Source organism: Cervus elaphus, chromosome 10 (assembly GCF_910594005.1).
Source record: "Cervus elaphus chromosome 10, mCerEla1.1, whole genome shotgun sequence".
NCBI classification, from domain to species: Eukaryota; Metazoa; Chordata; class Mammalia; order Artiodactyla; family Cervidae; genus Cervus; species Cervus elaphus.
Window position 1 is genome coordinate 31,185,570 of NC_057824.1, and position 17,905 is coordinate 31,203,474.

General features: G+C 41.5%; 1 protein-coding gene across 3 annotated transcripts; it reads right to left on the bottom strand.

Moving 5' to 3' along the window:
- Window positions 1-600: 600 nt before the first annotated feature.
- COQ7 (coenzyme Q7, hydroxylase) lies at window positions 601-14,027 on the bottom strand. Of its 3 annotated transcripts, none has more exons than XM_043914424.1 (6): window positions 13,884-14,027; window positions 6,803-6,981; window positions 5,549-5,663; window positions 4,589-4,728; window positions 3,860-3,928; window positions 601-820 (listed from the first exon to the last, which is right to left on the bottom strand). In XM_043914424.1, the coding sequence occupies exons 1-6, from the start codon at window positions 13,954-13,956 to the stop codon at window positions 743-745; spliced, it is 654 nt and encodes a 217-aa protein (XP_043770359.1). In that variant the 5' UTR covers window positions 13,957-14,027; the 3' UTR covers window positions 601-742. The 3 variants fall into 3 exon arrangements, with proteins under 3 accessions (XP_043770359.1, XP_043770360.1, XP_043770361.1); XM_043914425.1 differs by lacking the exon at window positions 13,884-14,027 and adding an exon at window positions 13,592-13,770; XM_043914426.1 differs by lacking the exon at window positions 13,884-14,027 and adding an exon at window positions 7,389-7,930.
- Window positions 14,028-17,905: the final 3,878 nt, after the last annotated feature.

Below are 17,905 nucleotides of genomic sequence, written 5' to 3' on the forward strand. Positions count from 1 at the left end.
TAGGGGTTCCCAGCCCTGACTCAGCCTAGAATCACCTGGGCACTTTCGAAACCATTGTGATCCTGGGCTCCCCCCTTATGAAGTCAGAATTTTTGGTTCACAATCTGAAAAATTCTAAAATGCTCTTCAGGAACCCTAATGTGCAGCCAGAGAAGAGAACCACTGATCTAGGTTTTTTCCCACAAATTATTTAAAATTTGTAAATCATAAAGGATTTCAACAAAGTATGAAAATTATAGTTCATTTTGTTCCATTTTTTAGGGAAATGATTGTAATTCAACTTCACAAATAACCCACAATTTAGTATATTCTCTGATGGGAGTAACCTGCCCTCAACCCACATTTCACAATAAAAACGTCAGTTTTCTGCTTACCTGAAACAGTCTTGCTTTGTTCATTTTAAACATCACTGTCTTAAATTACTTTGTGTTACCAGTAAACTCTTTTTTTTCTCTCAATATGTTACTTTCTTAATGATTCATACTTGTTGCTTTAGAACAAAATTTATAGACCAAATGAGAACCAGCTTCATTTGCTGTAATCTGAACACACCTGGTAAACTGTCAGCCTTATGGCCATGAAGCAGCACAGAGAACAATCAAAACTGGAGAGTTTTATTAACGAAAAAAACTCTCATAATTTATTAACAAACTCACAGAACAATAACTGTACATTTCCTTTTCTGCCACTGTCACCTGTTAAATTACTATTATCCTTATACACAAGGAAAAGTGGACGTACTTTAAAGTCTTTCTGATAAATATATCGCCACTCTGCACCCAGCCTGGATAACACTCTTCAGAACAGCATATGCTGGAGCCTGTTAAAATAAAAACAACAGTAAGCAAACCAAAGAAATCCATTCTATGTTCACCTTCCATTGTAAGGTACAAGTCTAGCATGGCAGGGTTGGGACTTCTCTGGATAAGTAATAAGATCTAAGAAATGATTTATTTTAACAGGGGGAAAAAAAATCCTTTTCAAAAGATTGGAATACATTTGCTACAGCCAAAACATCTGACCCAACCAGCTTCTCACCAGAAAGAGGGAATGTGCTGGGGAATAGGATAAGGAAGCAAGAAATGATTCCCAGTTGGAGCAAGGCATTTACTTGCCTTCTGTCAAGCAGTTCTGTTAACGCCCAATTGTGAATGTGACTGGTGATGGAACTAATGTCCAATGCTGTAAAGAACAATATTTCATAGGAACCTGGAATGTTAGGTCCATGAATCAAGGTAAATTGGAAGTGGTCAAACAGGAGATAGCAAGAGTGAACATTGACATTTTAGGAATCAGTGAACTAAAATGGACTGGAATGGGTGAATTTAACTCAGATGACCATTATATCTACTACTGTGGGCAAGAATCCCTTAGAAGACATGGAGTAGCCCTCATAGTCAATAAAAGAGTCTGAAATGTAGTACGTGGGTGCAATCTCAAAAACAACAGAATGATCTCTCTTCATTTCCAAGGTAAACCATTCAATATCACAGTAATCCAAGCCTATGCTCAATCACTAATGCTGAAAAAGCTGAAGTTGAACGGTTCTATGAAGACCTACAAGACTTTGTAGAACTAAACCAAAAAAGATGTTCTTTTTATCATAGGAGACTGGAATGCAAAAGTAGGAAGTCAAGAGATACCTAGGGTAACAGGCAAATTTGGCCTTGGAGTACAAAATGAAATAGGGCAAAGGCTAACAGAGTTTTGCCAAGAGAATGCACTGGTCATAGCAAACACTCTCTTCCAACAACACAAGAGAAGACTCTACACATGGACATCACCAGATGCTCAATACCAAAATCAGACTGATTATATTTTTTGCAGTTGAGGATGGAGAAGCTCTACACAGTCAGCAAAAACAAGACCAGGAGCTGACTGTGGCTCAGATTATGAACTCCTTATTGCAGATTTCAGACTTAAACTGAAGAAAGTAGGGAAAACCACTACTTTCTTAGACCATTCAGGTATGACCTAAATCAGTGATCAGTGCAAAGAAATAGAAGAAAACAATAGAATGGGAAAGTCTAGAGATCTCTTCAAGAAAATTAGAGATACTAAGGGAACATTTCATGCAAAGATGGACACAATAAAGGACAGAGATGATATGGACCTAACAGAAGCAGAAGAGGTTAAGAAGAGGTGGCAAGAATACACACAAGAACTGTACAAAAAAGATCTTCATGATCCAGATAATCATGATGGTGTGAAGACTCACCTAGAGCCAGACATCCTGGAACGTGAAGTCAAGTGGGCCTTAGGAAGCATCACTATGAACAAAGCTAGTGGAGGTGATGGAATTCCAGTTGAGCTATTTCAAATACTAAAAGATGATGCGGCTAAAGTGCTCTACTCAATATGCCAGCAAATTTGGAAAACTCAGCAGTGGCCACAGAACTGGAAAAGCTCAGTTTTCATTCCAATCTCAAAGGAACACAATGCCAAAGAATGTTCAAACTACCACACAACTGCACTTATCTCACACACTAGCAAAGTAATGCTCAAAATTCACCAAGCCAGGCTTCAATAGTACATGAACCAAGAACTTCCAGATGTTCAAGCTGGATTAAGAAATGGCAGAGGAACCAGAGATAAAATTGCCAACATCTTTTGGAGCATAGAAAAAGCAAGAGAGTTCCAGAAAAACATCTACGTCTGCTTTACTGACTTACGCCAAAGCCTTTGGCTATGTTAATCACAACAAAATGTGGAAGATTTTTCAAGAGATAGGAATACCAGACCACGTTACCTGCCTCCTAAGAAATCTGTATGCAGGTCAGGAAGCAACAGTTAGAACCAGACATGGAACACGGACTGGTTCCAATATGGGAAAGGAGTAGGTCAAGGCTGTATATTGTCACCCTGATTATTTAACTTAAATGCAGAGTACATCATGCGAAATGCAGGACTGGATGAAGCACAAGCTGAAATCAAGACTGCTGGGAGAAACATCAAAAACCTCAGATACAAAGATGACACCACCCTTATGGCAGAAAGTGAAGAAGAACTAAAGAGCCTCTTGATGAAAGTGAAAGAGGAGAGTGAAAAAGTTGGCTTAAAACTCAACATTCAGAAAACTAAGATCACAGCATCTGGTTCCATCACTTCATGGTAAATAGATGGGGAAACAATAACAGACTTTATTTTTGGGGGGCTCCAAAATCACTGCAGATGGCGAGTGCAGCCATGATATTAAAAGATGCTTGCTCCTTGGAAGAAAAGCTATGACCAACCCAGACAGCATATTAAAAAGCAGAGACATTACTTTGTCAACAAAGGTCCGTCTAGTCAAAGCTATGGTTTTTCCAGTAGTCATGTATGGATGTGAGAGTTGGACTATAAAAAACGCTGAGCACCAAAGAATTGATGCTTTTGAACTGTGGTGTTGGAGAAGACTCTCGAGAGTCCCTTGGACTGTAAAGAGATCCAACCAGTCAATGCTAAAGAAATCAGTCCTAAACATTCACTGGAAGGACTGACGCTGAAGCTGAAACTCCCAATGCTTTGGCCAGGTGGTGTGAAGAACGACTCCTTGGAAAAGACCCTCATGTTGGGAAAGACTGAAGGCAGGAGTTGAGAAGGGGAAGACAGAGGATGAGATGGCTGGATGGCATCACCGACTCAACAGACCTGAGTTGAGCAATCTCTGGGAGTTGGTGATGCACAGGGAAGCCTGGTGTGCTGTAGTCCATGGGGTTGCAAAGAATTGGACACAATTGAGCGACTGAACTGAACTGATGGATATGGGTTCTGTTTCTCTGACGGTCGTTTTATAACTTTCTGGAAACAGAAACATTCCTGTCCCTCAACCTTCCAAATAAAGTACCACCACAAGCAAAAAGTAAAGATGGGTCCCCACCAGTTCTGCATCATGTTCGAGGCCTATGTCATGGTGCTCAAGCTCTTCATCTCGAAATTTCCTGATCACCTGGTTAAATAAAAAGAAATTGAAACAAGTCAGCCTTCCAACTCCCCACTGTTCTGACTTACTTTGGTGGCCAAAGCCTCATGTTACCAGCTAAGACACAGGTAGGCAGACTTTTCCTGCAAAGGCCCAGAGGCAGTACTTCAGGTTTCTTGGGCTGTAAGGTCCCTGTCATGATGACTCAACTCTGCCACCCTAGAGGGAACAATAGCCATGGACATGCAGACAAATGAGTGCAGCTGTGTTCCAGAAAAACTTATTTACAGAGACAGGTGGGTGGCCACTGACTTAAAACAAAAAAATTAAACAGTTCTCTTATTTTCTGTACAAAATTTCTGAGGATACTTATTTATTATTCTGAGGATACTCATTTACTTAACATGAAGGATCTGTGCTCATGGTCTTTGCTCAGGATCTAACAATGATCCAGAGGCAGAGAGAATACAGGTGTGGGCTCAGGAACCGCGGGTTTGAGTCCCAGCTGCGCCCGAGCACGTGACATGGCCCACAGCCGCCTCAGTTTGCACGCCTTTCAAACGAGCTGCTGCCCCAGGTTTCCGAGGCAGTGCTAGTCCCCAACACCCCACTTTGGTCCTCTTATCAAACTGCATATCTGCCCTTCCCCCTGCCCCCGGCAGACCCTTCCAGAGCATGGTCAGATACCTGCAGAAGCTCCTCGTATTTTTCAGGCTCCTTCTCCATCAGCGTCCTGATCTGGTTGTTGTAGTGGTGTGCGATGGACTCTTCCACGGCCACCGTGCAGGCCATGGCGCCCTCCTTCCCAAGCAGGGCAGTTCCAGCGCCTGGAATGGTCAGATCCAGGAGGTAAAGGGTGGGGTTGACACCACTGGGGATGGAGACCAGGTCAGGGTTTGTCACCTGGCACCCTGGGGCTGGGTAATTCCTTGTGGGGGAGTGTCCTGAACATGGTAGGATGTTTAGCTGGATCCCTGACCTTTACCCACTAGGTGCCCGTGGCATCCCCAGTTGCAACAACCAAAACTGTCTTTAGATGTTGCCAAGTGTCCTCAGGAGCAACCTGCCATCCTTGAAAACCACGGTACCAGATGACAGTGTGGTGATTCAAACTGAATCACACAGTAAGAATGTTCTTCTCTCAGTGCTTTTTCTAACCTTCTGATTATGGCAGGAGCGAGTCTTCACTGGGGTTCTTTGGTTCTTCTGTATCACTGACTCTCCCTTTTTCTTTTGGCTGTGCCTCAGGGCTTGTGGGATCTTCGTTCCCCACCTAGGCTGGAACCTGGGCCCTCAGCAATGAAAGCGCTGAGTCCCAACCACTGAACTGCCAGGGAATTCCCTGACTCTTTTTAAGAGTGAGCAGATCCCAAGTTTAGAACCTTCATTAGGGAACTTCATCTGGCCACAGTCAAATTACTCTAGCCTTTTTCCTCTCTGTTGTAGTTATTTTCAATGTATCTTCTATTTATAAAAGTACTGATTTTAAGGTTTTATCTTAATTTAAGCAAAAAAAAATCAATTTAACTTTAGAATATGAATTATAAGGTTGTAAGAGGACATAACAAGAACTGTAGAGGGGTTATTTACCGATTCAATCCTCCCAGATCCCTAGGCTCACACAGGCTCTCCCAGATAGACACGTACCCAGTGCAAACCCCACCACGTTCCAAAAGGGCATCAGAATGGTTGGCCGCACCCTGAATGCAACCATCAACTCATTGAACTTTTTCAAGTGGTCCTTTTCTTGATCCCACATTTTCTGTAAGAAACATAAGAACAAAGACATTTCAGAGAGACCACCTGCTACATAGTAAGGAAGCCACATGCCCTGTTCATGTCGGTAAAGGAAGCACAATGGGGAGAATGATGAGAACTGCTACCTCCCCCAGTCCCCTTGAATCATAGAAGGAAAAGCCCTAAATATCAGATTACGGGGAAGAGAGACAGCAAACCAAGAGAAGTGTCTGTTATCTCCATTCCAGACAAGCAGACTGCAAACTGCAGAGCCGGCCGAAGTTGCTCAGATCCACAGTGCACCCCCAAAGACATGAGATGTGTAGCCCATTTCAAACTTAGGAGGGCAGAATATTACCTTTTATATGATTTCCTTTCAGACAGCCAGAAATATATCATTTACATCAAAGGAAAAAGGAAAAATGATCATAAGAGCTAACACTTAAAAGAGTATGTCCCATAGCCAGGTACTGTCAAATAGCTTACATACATATTTGACTTCATCTGCACAACTGCTTTGTGAAAGACAAACTGTTATTATCCTCACTATACAGATGAAGGAAGTGAGGCACAGAGAGGTTAAGTAACTTGCCCAAGTACTCAGAGCAGGGAATTTAACTTGTGCTAAGTGTCTAAAACATGCCAGGCATGGTATTAGCTGCTCTACACCAGCTCATTTATTCTTCACCAAAATGATGTTGTGTCAGCTCCTTTTGCAGACACAGAACACAACACGTGACTTCCTCAAGCTCACACAGGTAGGAGGTGGGAGAGAGCTGGAATGTGAACTTCGGTCTGTGTGACTATGAAGCCCAGGCCTGTCCAATCTGCCTCTCAGCCTATAATATAAAATATCTCCACTGGGGTCTACTAGGGGTGGGAACACAAGGTCTTACAACTGGTGCTTTGAGTGAATGCAATGACTCTTAATCCTTTTTTATTGCCCCCCCCCATGAAATTTTAATATTACAGGTAGACAATATATTTGTTTATGTACTATAAATCTGTTTATGTCTGTCTGCGCTTTATAAAAAAGAATAATATGCTTTTTACTCCTCCACCCCCACCCCATAAGCAATTTTCCCTATCTTGGGGACAACAGTACCTCCTTTGACAATGCATGACCCAGTGTGATTCATTACTGAGAGATCAAGAGGTGCCCACCTGAATGACCGGCCCGACGCTCGTCCGACCCAGGATGGCCATCTGCCCTGCATAGATGCGGTTCGCTCCATATTCACCTGCATGATCCACCCGGATTATTCGATCCACAGCTTCCCTATTGATGTTGTCTAAGGTCATTCTTGAACTGCAAAATCTGACACTGATTCTTCTTCCATAAGCTGCAATGCAAGTGTTTATTCTCCATTACTCTTGGGTAAAATTGAGACGTTTCCTTTCATAGAAGAAAGAGGCATCTTACAGCAGAGGTCACAAATAAGCTCCCCATAGGTTGGGGATGCCTACAAATGTACTCTGTTTAATCTGTAGTGATTTGTGGCTTTGTTTTTTAAATTTCTTATTTTGTGTTGGGGTACAGCCGATTATCAAAAAATGTGATATTTTCAGGCGAACAGGGAAGGGACTCAGTCATACATATACACGCATCCATTCTCCCCCAAATGGCCCTCCCATCCAGGCTGCCACATAACATTGAGCAGAGTTCCATGTGCTATACAGTAGGTCCTTGTTGGTTATCCATTTTAAATACAGCAGTGCGTAGTTTTGTTTTGTAAAGTAAATTAGTTACCAGTATTTAAAGGAGAGAAGATTTAACTGAAGATCTGGAGCCTGACTTCACTTGAAGTGTATGACGATCTAGAAACACCGATGGCGTCTTCTTCCTAGGCAGCTAACACGGCCGCTGTCTCTGGATGGGCATGGTTCCCCAGTTCACACACCTGCTTCTTTTCCAACTCTGGCTGCACACAATCCCTAGGGGGCTCCCAGAATCATGGATGCTCCTCCACAGTTGATCCCTGGGGGATGATGCTTTTAAAAAGTTCTGTGCACAAATGTTCTCTGCAGCCAAGGTTAAGAACTGTAGATTTAATATCTCTTACTAAAAGTATCTGTGCCAATGAGCATCTGACTTTAAGAATTTGGCCTGGCGTTTACGTTTCATCTCATTCTGGTACTTGATTCAACTGAACTCTTCTTGCTTTCAAAACGTAAATTCTTCAGGATAGATTAGATTTTGTCTTTTAAAAAAAATCTCCAAATAGTTAACACCTTGACTATAATCTCTGAGGCTTGTATTAGAGCATTCCCAAAGTCCTCTCCCCTAAGAGAACAGTTTTATAACATGTTTAGATGTATAAGGTGTTAACTTATTTTGCAGATATGGAAGTAAAGACTTAGACCTTTTAGTTGTTAATGTGAACTCTAGCTGTATTGATACCATTTTGAGATGTGCTTCAAGGCTCTTATGTATGACTACCACCTGTCTAGTAGATACCTTCCATTTAGGCTAAGGAACACCCACAAAATGTGTAGAAAAGTTTCATTCTGATACATCTATAGCCTTTTTTTCTTTTTCCATTAAAAAAGGCTTGAGTGCTTTGGACACAAAGTGATGGGGTAGGCCTGATAAAATCTGAGATAGTTCTGCGTTTGAACTTTTCAGGCTGAGGATTTTAAATGCCTCACTCTAGACAAAGGAGCAGTGGATATGGGGGTCTGAAGCATGGTGTCCCAACTTTGATCCATTCTTCCACAGAACCTGCTTCATCTCACTGAGCATGCCTGACTTAACTGGCTGGATTCCACGTTCTGCCAGGTGTAAGGTACCACTCAGATCTATGTCATCAGACAGCAGGTCACTGTGGTCCATGGCCTTTTGTTTTGTTTTGGCCATGCTGCATGCAGGATCTTAGTTCCCCTACTAGGCACTGAACCTGGGCCCCCTGCAGCAGAAGTGCAGTCTTAACTGCAGGATTGCCAGGGAAGTCCCTCCATGACCATGCTTCTATGTGGAGAACAACTGGAGACACTGGACAAAGTCAAGGTAACCTGTGCCAAGTTTTTCCTCCAAGTCCAAGGCCTAGCCTCCTTGTAGAAAGATCAGGTTCAAAAGTTAAAATTAAAAATGATGAGATGGGACTTTCCCTGTTGGTCCAGTGGTTAGGAATCTGTCTGCGAATGCAGGGGACATGGGTTCGATTTCTGGTTCTGAAAAATCCCATACACCACAGGGCAACGAAGCCTGTGTGTCACAACTACTGAACCTGTACTCTAGAGCCAAGTCACAACTACTGAAGCCCACCCGCCTACAGCTTGTGTTCCATAACAAGAGAAGCCACTGCAACGAGAAGCCCTCGAACCGCAACAGAGAGCAGCCCCGACTCGCTGCAGTTAGAGGAAGCCTGTGCAAAGCAAGAAACCCAGGGCAGCCATAAATAAATAAGTAGCGAGATGACTCTATTTCTTAAAATAATCTTGTTTGCTTGTTCTTTCATTTTGTTACTCCCACCACAAAATGTGTTAATAAGAAAGAACTTTTAAAATAAGCAATACTCCTTTCTTTTTTTTGGCCAAGCTGAGTGGCTTGTGGGATCTTAATTCCCAGACCAGGGACTGAACCATTGAACTGGGCCCTTAGCAGTGAAAGTGCCAAGTTCTAACCATTGGATCATCAGGAAATTCCTCAATATTAATTTTTAAGAAATCATTTACTGCGAAATAGCAAAGGATTGAGTGCATAAGATGAGCCTGAGTTCAAACACACAGCTGACTTTTGACGGGTAGAGTTATAATTCTATTAAAAACATATTTGATTTTTCCCTAGCACTGCAACACTTTTCCAGATTCAGGCACCTAATAAACGCTTTTTGAGGTACGTGTGGAGGGTGAGGTAACCTAATATTCGCCATCTCTATCTTGTCACAATCTCTGTGAGGTGGCTTTAAAAAGTATCAGATGGATGCTTGGATGCTTTGTAGATTGCAAAAATATTGTTTAAATGGTCATACTATCCAGAGTAATCTACAGATTTAATGTAACCCCTATCAAATCACACATGACATTTTTCACAGAACTAGAACAAATAATCCTAAAATCTGTATGGAACCATGAAGCTCAGAATTACCAAAGCAAGCTTGGGAAAAAAGAACAAAGCTGGAAGAATAACCCTCCCTGATTTCAGACAATACTCCAAAGCTCCAGTAATCAAAACAGTAGCACTGGCACAAAAACAGACAAATGGATCAATAGAACAGAATAAAGCCCAGAAATAAACCACACACCTAGCCAGTTAATCTTTTATAAAGATGACACGACTATACAATGAGAAAAAAATAGTCTCTTCAGCAAGTGGTGCTGGGAAAGCTGGACAGCCACATGTAAATCAATGAAGTTACGACATGCTCTCATAGCATGCACAAAGATAACTCAAAATGTAAGTTATGACATAAATAAATAAGACATGACACCACAAAACTCCTAAAAGAGAAAATAGGCAAAACATTCTCTGACATAAACAGTACCAATGTTTTCTTAGGTCAGTCTCCCAAGGCAATAGAAAAAAAAGCAAAAATAAAATAGGACCTACCTACTCAAACTTACAAGCTTTTGCACAGCAAAGGAAAATGCCAAGACAACCTGCAGACAGAAAATACTTGCAAACAATGCAGCCAACAAAGGCTTAATTTACAAATTATACCAACAACTCATACAGCTCAAAAAAAAAAAAAACCAATCTACTAAAAAAAACAGGCAGAAGATCTAAACAGACATTTCTCCAAAGAAGCTATACAAATGGCTGACAGACACATGAAAAGATGCTCAACATTTCTTATTAGAAAAATACAAATCAAAACTACAATGAGGTACTAGCTCACACCAGTCAGTCATAATGGCCATCATTAAAAAGTCTACAAATAAAAATAAATAAATAAATAAAAAATAAATTAAAAAAAATAAAAAGTCTACAAATAACAAATGCTGGAGAGGGTGTTGGAGAGAAAATGGAACCCTTGTACACTGTTGGTGGGAATGTAAACTGGTGCAGCCACCATGGAGAACAGTATGCAGGTTCCTCAAAAAACTAAAAACAGAGTTGCCATATGATCCAGTAATACCACTCCTGGGCATATACCTGGACAAAACTATAATTGGAAAAGACATATGCACCCCAATGTTCACAGCAGACTACAACAGCCAAGAGATGGAAGCAACCTAAATATCCACTGACAGATGAATGGACAAAGAAGATGTGGTCTATCTACACATACACACACACACACACACAGAAATAATGCCATTTGTAGCAACATGCATGGATCTAGAGATTATCATACTAAATGAAGGCATTGAAACACAAATACCAGGTGATACCACTTATGTGTGGAATCTAAAATGAGAACTATGAAGTTTACAAAAGAACTTATTTAAGAAACAGATTCACAGACATAGAAAACAAGTTTTTGGTTATCAAAAGGGAAATGAGGTGGGGGAGGGATAAATTAAGAGTTTGGAATTAACAGATACAAACTACTATATGTAAAATAAATAAGGCAGTCCAGTGGTTAAAACTGTGCCTTCAATTGCAGGCAGCATGGGTTTGAACTCTGCTCAGGGAGCTAGGATCCCACTTTCCTCACAGCCAAAAACCAAAACATAAGACAGAAACAATATTGCAACAAATTCAATAAAGACATAAAAAAGGTCCACATCAAAGATGTTTTTTAAAAGACTAGATAAACAAGGTCCTACTATATAGCACAGGAAACTATATTCAATATCTAGTAATAAGCCATAGTGGAAAAGAAAAAAAAGTATGAGATGGACCATAGACAGAACACAGAACTAGAATCATAAAATACCTATCTTGTCTCTAACACAGACTTTTTAACAATTCCGAATTGCCATTTATTACATATAAAATTGGGAACAATCTGGTTATTTCCTTTTTCGGAGAAACACAATAATAAAACCTTTCTTATTATCACGACAATAAAAAGATACAGAGGACGCAGAGTAACTATAAATGAAAAAGAATGAAGGAGCATTAAAATTCATCTTCAACAATCCTGAGTTTTGCCTGTACTGTCACACACTTTAAAACTGAGAAATAATAAAATTGAGGCCCATTGCTAAAAGCTCTCAAGTGCATCATTTTATATTCGTAATTTCCTAAAATGTGAAACATATACCAGTGATGGCACCTAGGATATTTCAAGTCATATATGAAAAGATCTTAAGTGGCTATGATGTTGTTTAGTTAATAATTATTCTCTTCCATACACACATACAGAAACCTGTATGCAAGTCAAGAAGCAACAGTTAGAACTGGACATGGAATAACAGACTGTTTCCAAATTGGGAAAGGAGTATGTCAAGGCTGTATATTGTCACCCTGCTCATTTAACTTAAATGCAGAGTACATCATGTGAAATGCAGGGCTGGATGAAACACAAGCTGGAATCAAGATTGCCAGGAGAAATATCAATAAACTCAGATACGCAGATGACACCACCCTTATGGCAGAAATCGAAGAACTAAAGAGCCTCTTGATGAAAGTCAAAGAAAAGAGTGAAAAAGCTGGCTTAAAACTCAACATTTGGAAAACTAAGATCATGGCATCCGGTCCCATCACTTCATGGCAAACAGAAGAGAAACGTTATTTTCTTGGGCTCCAAAATCACTGCAGATGCTGACTGCAGCCCTGAAATTAAAAGACACTTGCTCCTTGGAAGAAAAGTTATGACCAACCTAGATAGCATATTAAAAAGCAGAGAGGTTATTCTGCCAACAAAGGTCTGTCTAGTCAAAGCTATGGTTTTTCCAGTGGTCATGTATGGATGTGAGAGTTGGACTATAAAGGACGCTGAGCACGGAAGAATCAATGCTTTTGAACTGTGGTGTTGGAGAAGACTCTCGAGAGTCCCTTGGATTTCAAGGAGATCCAACCAGTCAATCCTAAAGGAAATCAGTCCTGAATATTCACTGGAAGGACAGATGCTGAAGCTGAAACTCCAATTCTTTGGCCATGTGATGTGAAGAACTGACTCACTGGAAAAGACCCTGACACTGGGAAAGATTGAAGGCAGGAGGACAAGGGAAAGACAGAGGATGAGATGGTTGGATGGCTTCACTGACTCTACAGACAGGAGTCTGAGCAAGCTCCCAGAATTGGTGATGGACAAGGGAAGCCTGGTGTGCTGCAGTCCATGGGGTCGCAAAGAGTCGCACACACGACTGAGCAACTTGATTCTCTTCCAACTCTTTTGATTTTATCAAGGAGACTGTCTCAGTTTACAGCTGACATATCTTAAAATCTTCCTAACACTTGTTAATTTTCCTTTCTTAAGAGAAAAAAGTTGGTCTTGAGTTCAAACCTTGGTAGACAAGAGTATTTAATACAATAACTTGTTTTCAGCGTACTTTTATGATTTTTTTCTTGGGACAAGAGATACTGGTTTTCCGTTTACCTAGGGATCTAGATTCCAATGTTCTAATTTTAAAAAGGAATACGGTTTAGGGATATTAAAAAAAAAAAAAAAACTCTAGTAATATCAGTGGTAAAATATCAGTGGTATTGTTATAAAGCAAAAATCCTGACGTTGGTACACAAATGGTTTAACTTTGAGAAAATGACCTCAGTTTTCTGAGGCAGTTCGGATAAATGAGGAAAAGACGAGTCAGAATCTAAGCCCAATCCTCCCTACTCCAATTCGATGCTCCTTCCAACATTCCGGTGCTTCTCTAACTTGCAAATGCACACTAGTCATTCCAAGGGCTTGTTAAGATCCGGTAGGTTAGGGGAGCGATCTGAGAATCTGCGTTTCTACCAAGCTCTGGAGTGGGGCGGGCGTATGGGAGGAAGCCCACGCTGCCGGTCGTAGGGCCACCTACAAGGCCATAAGCGAAAGCTACAAGGACCACCCACCCCCGCACCAGTACACTAAACTTTCAAGATTGCCAACTCTTCTCAGCCCGGAACCCCTACCACACCTGCCATGACGTCACAGAACAGGCGTGAAATTACGTCATTGCCCCCAAACGCACGGACGCCCAATGGGCTCGCCAGAACGTCACAGCGGAAAACCCACTCCCTTTCGGCCCGGCGGGCCCCGCGGCCGATTACACGCCTCGCGCCGCTTTTCCAGCCGCTCAGTCGCCCTCCGCCGCAGCCCTGTGACGTGTGAACGTCTACCCGCCCCGTGACCTCTCCGACCTAAGCCTAAGGAGAAAATTCCTGGGCTCCTCAGCCCCGCGCGCGATCGCGTTCAGGCCTCCCCTTTACCTGAGAGGGGCTGCAGGGCGCTTGTGCGCAGTCGCCACAGGCAGCAAGCCGCCGCCGCCCGGACACAACTCATTGCCGCGGAAGCAGCACTACTACTCTTTGAACGGAGCGGGCCAACGGTGCCCTTGGCGCAGGCTGATGACGCACTGCGACGTAAGGCAGATACTAGTGGAAACGCCCCTAATCCCCAGCTTCCACCCGATTGGTTGGAAATGTCAAATGAAAAGACTCTAGTGGATGCGGTCGCTATCAATCACTACGTAAAGAGTTGCCATGGAGATGAGAACGCTAACTTGCTCTTTCAAAAATCCAAACAGGTAAAAGATTACTCACTTCAATTCCTGAGGAAAAGGACCATGAGGGAATTGTTTACCGGCAAAGCCATTGTATTTTGTGCTTTGCCAATACAGGAAATTTCTATCTGTAGGCTCTTTAAAATAGTAGAAATTACAGTCTGAAATTCAGTTCACCACGTGCAAATAGTGTTGACTCTATTGGGGTTGACAAACTAAATTTCTTCCTACTCCTTTTCTCTATTTTTAGATTTTCTACAAAGAACATTTGTTATTGCTCTCCTTATTTCCCCTTTACTGTTAGAGCGTGTGTTAGTCCCTCAGTCGTGCGGGACACTTTGTGACCCCCATGGGCTGTAGTGTGCCAGGCTCCTCTGTCCATAGAATTCTCCAGGCGAGAATAGTGGAGTGGGTAGCGATTCACTTCTCCAGGGGATCTTCCCCACCCAGGGATCCAATGTGAGTCTCCTGCACTGCAGGCAGATTCTTTACCATCGGAGTCCCCAAGAGATTGGTGCAAACTGGTTTCTTGAGGGGAAGGTTGAATGAGTAGATTTAGCAACGTATTTCATACTTTTGAGTCTGTATCCAGTCTGTCAGGGTAGACTCATTAATTGTAATAAATCACTGGTCGGGAGGCTGTGCATGTGTGGCGGCATGTTTAATAATGGTAACTTCAGAGCTGAAATTGTGAGAAGGTGACTTTCATTTTCTACTTTACATTCTTGGATTATATATCTTTTATCCATCCCTATAAAATATTTTAGACAGACTGCTATTGTAATGTTGCTAATTGTTTTAAAATTTAACGCACTTTTTTGCTGAAAGTTTTACTTTCCTTTCAGGTTGGAAGGACTCATTAACACAAGAAATCACATGGTATTACATACATAAACAATTTCAAATTTTTATGGAAGATTGACAGTTTCAACATACAATAATTAAAAGAAGAGAAATAGAAACAGAGAGAATTAACAACACATACACCACCAAATTGGGCCAATCTACATCTAGACTTGAACAGGCTGGAAGTCCCTTGTTAACAGCAATCTGGAGTCCCTACTGGGAAAGGGTCCTGGGCTGTACATCCACCCCAAGGGTGAGACTTCATATTGCAGTTTCAGGGGCTCTTGCTTATAATCCTAGACTGCAGACTGGTATCATTAACAGTTTGCATGCAGAAATGCAGCTCTGTTTTTACTTTCACCTTTTTACAATGCTGTTTCACCTTGTGAGTCATAGGATTTTGTTAGACCCTGAGGGGTTGGCCATACCTGCGGGGGCTCAAGAATTCCAAGACCCACTCCTTTTTTTATCTAAAGTGCTGCCTCACATGCTGTGCTTGCAGGAAGGCACAGAATCTGGGCAGTGTCCAGGCAGATAGGTCAGGTCAGAGGCCTGCTCTTCTGCTTCTGAAGCCTGAACAAAACTTCCTCCATTTTAATTTCCCTAACAACACTGCAATGATTTACAGTTGTAATTGATTGTTACATAACTATTTCTATTTTTGACTGCACTGGGTCTTCCTTGCTGCTCATGTGCTTTCTCTAGTTGCAGCAAGAGGGCGCTGTTCTCCAGCTGTGCTCTGTTGTGGAGCACAGGCTCTAGGACACAGGCTCAGTAATTGCGATGCATGGGCTTAGTTGCTCTGAGCGTGGCATGTGGGATCCTCCCAGACTAGGAATTGAACCTGAATCCCCTGCATTGGCAGGCAAACTCTTAACCACTGGACCACCAGGATAGTCCAACTTTTTAATTACTAATACTTGATGAAAGCGAAGTTGTGTAACATTCCCACGTAAAGCTCCTGAATGTAAATCTTGCTCTCAGAAGCCTTGAAATGTTCTAAACCTTGGCTGTAATCCCATTTCCAGGTGTCTGTCTCAAAAAAAAAAAAAAAAGAGGAAAAGATGTTGACAAAGATTTTTGTGTCTTCATTATCTGTTATCAGGGACATTTGGAAACAGAATGAATGTTGCAAGGGAATGTTAAAAATGTCGTGATCCATCTGTATGATGTTATGTAGCCCACTGAAACGCTTAGAAAGAACTTTGGATAAAATGAAAAATCACTTTTGAAAAAGAAATGAGAATTTTTATTTTTCTTCTTTTTGTTCTTATCATCCTCCCTCCCTCACTCTGTTCTATGTTAAGAGGAATTTTGCCAAGATTAACAGTGGACGTCCATAAATGTTGCTTATACATGATTCACTTCTTTTTTCTCTATAGCTTTCAGAGTTCTCTATATTTTCTATAATAAACAAGTATTTTTGTAATGAAAAAACAAAATTTCATAATGAAAAGGCTTATTATTCCCTAACTCAATCCTCAAAAATAAAAGTGAATTCAGTATTTTTTCATTTTAAAAATGAGGGGGGAAAAATAAAAAATAGAAAAAAACAACAACAAAAAAATGAGGGTACTTTATCTCAGAAAGGTAAAGAAACCTGTAAAAACTTATGCAACTGAGCAAGTTACAGAAGGAAATGGCAACCCACTCCAGTGCTCTTGCCTGGAAAATCCCATGGACAGAGGAGCCTGGTAGGCTACAGTCCATGGGGTTGCAAAGAGTTTGACACAACTGAGCGACTTCGCTTTCACTTTTCACTTTCGTGCATTGGAGAAGGAAATGGCAACCCACTCCAGTGTTCTTGCCTGGAGTATCCCCAGGACGGGGCAGCCTGGTGGGCTGCCGTCTATGGGATCGCACAGAGTTGGACATGACTGAAGCGACTTAGCAGCAGCAGCAAGTTACAAAGCCACTCTATGTCCCAAGCACATCCCTTGTATTGGAAAAGAAAATATACCAAATGGAATTTACTAATAAAGTAACACCCTATATAAAGAAGACACATTAAGAAGTTCTATCTTCCTAGGGATCAGACCTTGCTGTACCATCCGTTTAATTCCTTTCTTCTGCTCTGCTCTGCTTAGTCTTTTTCAGTCGTATCCAAGTCTTCGCAACCCCATGGACTGTAGCCCGCCAGGCTCCTCTGTCTATGGGGATTCTCCAGGCAAGACTACTGGAGTGGGTTGCCATGCCGTCCTCCAGGGGATCTTCCCAACCCAGGTATCGAACCCAGGTCTACTGCATTACAAATAGATTCTTTACTGACTGGGCCACCAGGGAAGCCCTCTCCAATACTTACTCAAGTGAGTATCTGCAATCAGACATGTAGCTGCAGAAATTTACTTTGCTAACTTAAAGAGTTAATACAAATTAAAGACCTGTGTAACTGGATTCTTCTCTGCTGGGATGAGATTATTTTGTGATTGCAAGGAATTGCAAGGCTGTCTTGATAAAGAACAAGAACCTGAAGCTGGGGTGGGGGGTTGGAAGGGAAGTTTTAAGGTGGGGGGATATATGTATACTTATGGCTGATTCACGTTGTTGTGAATGTTTTAAAATGTTTTAAAAGGTTGATTCACCTGCACAACAGTGTAAAGCAACTATCCTCCAATTAAAAATTAAAAAAGAAAATAATAATATTGAACTCTTAGTAAATAAATACATTATATGTAAAAAGAAAAAAAGAAAAAAGAAAAAAAAAGAACCTGAATCCGAATGGGGTAGAACAGAGAAAAGAGAAATGTTTGCATGGACTTTCAAAATTCCAACTCCCAGTGTTTATAATGAGGTGCTGTGGGGTCAGGGAGGGGGCAGTGAATGAGAACTAAGTATCCAGCACTGGTAAATGATTATGAAAGTATACACTGACATAATGGAAGA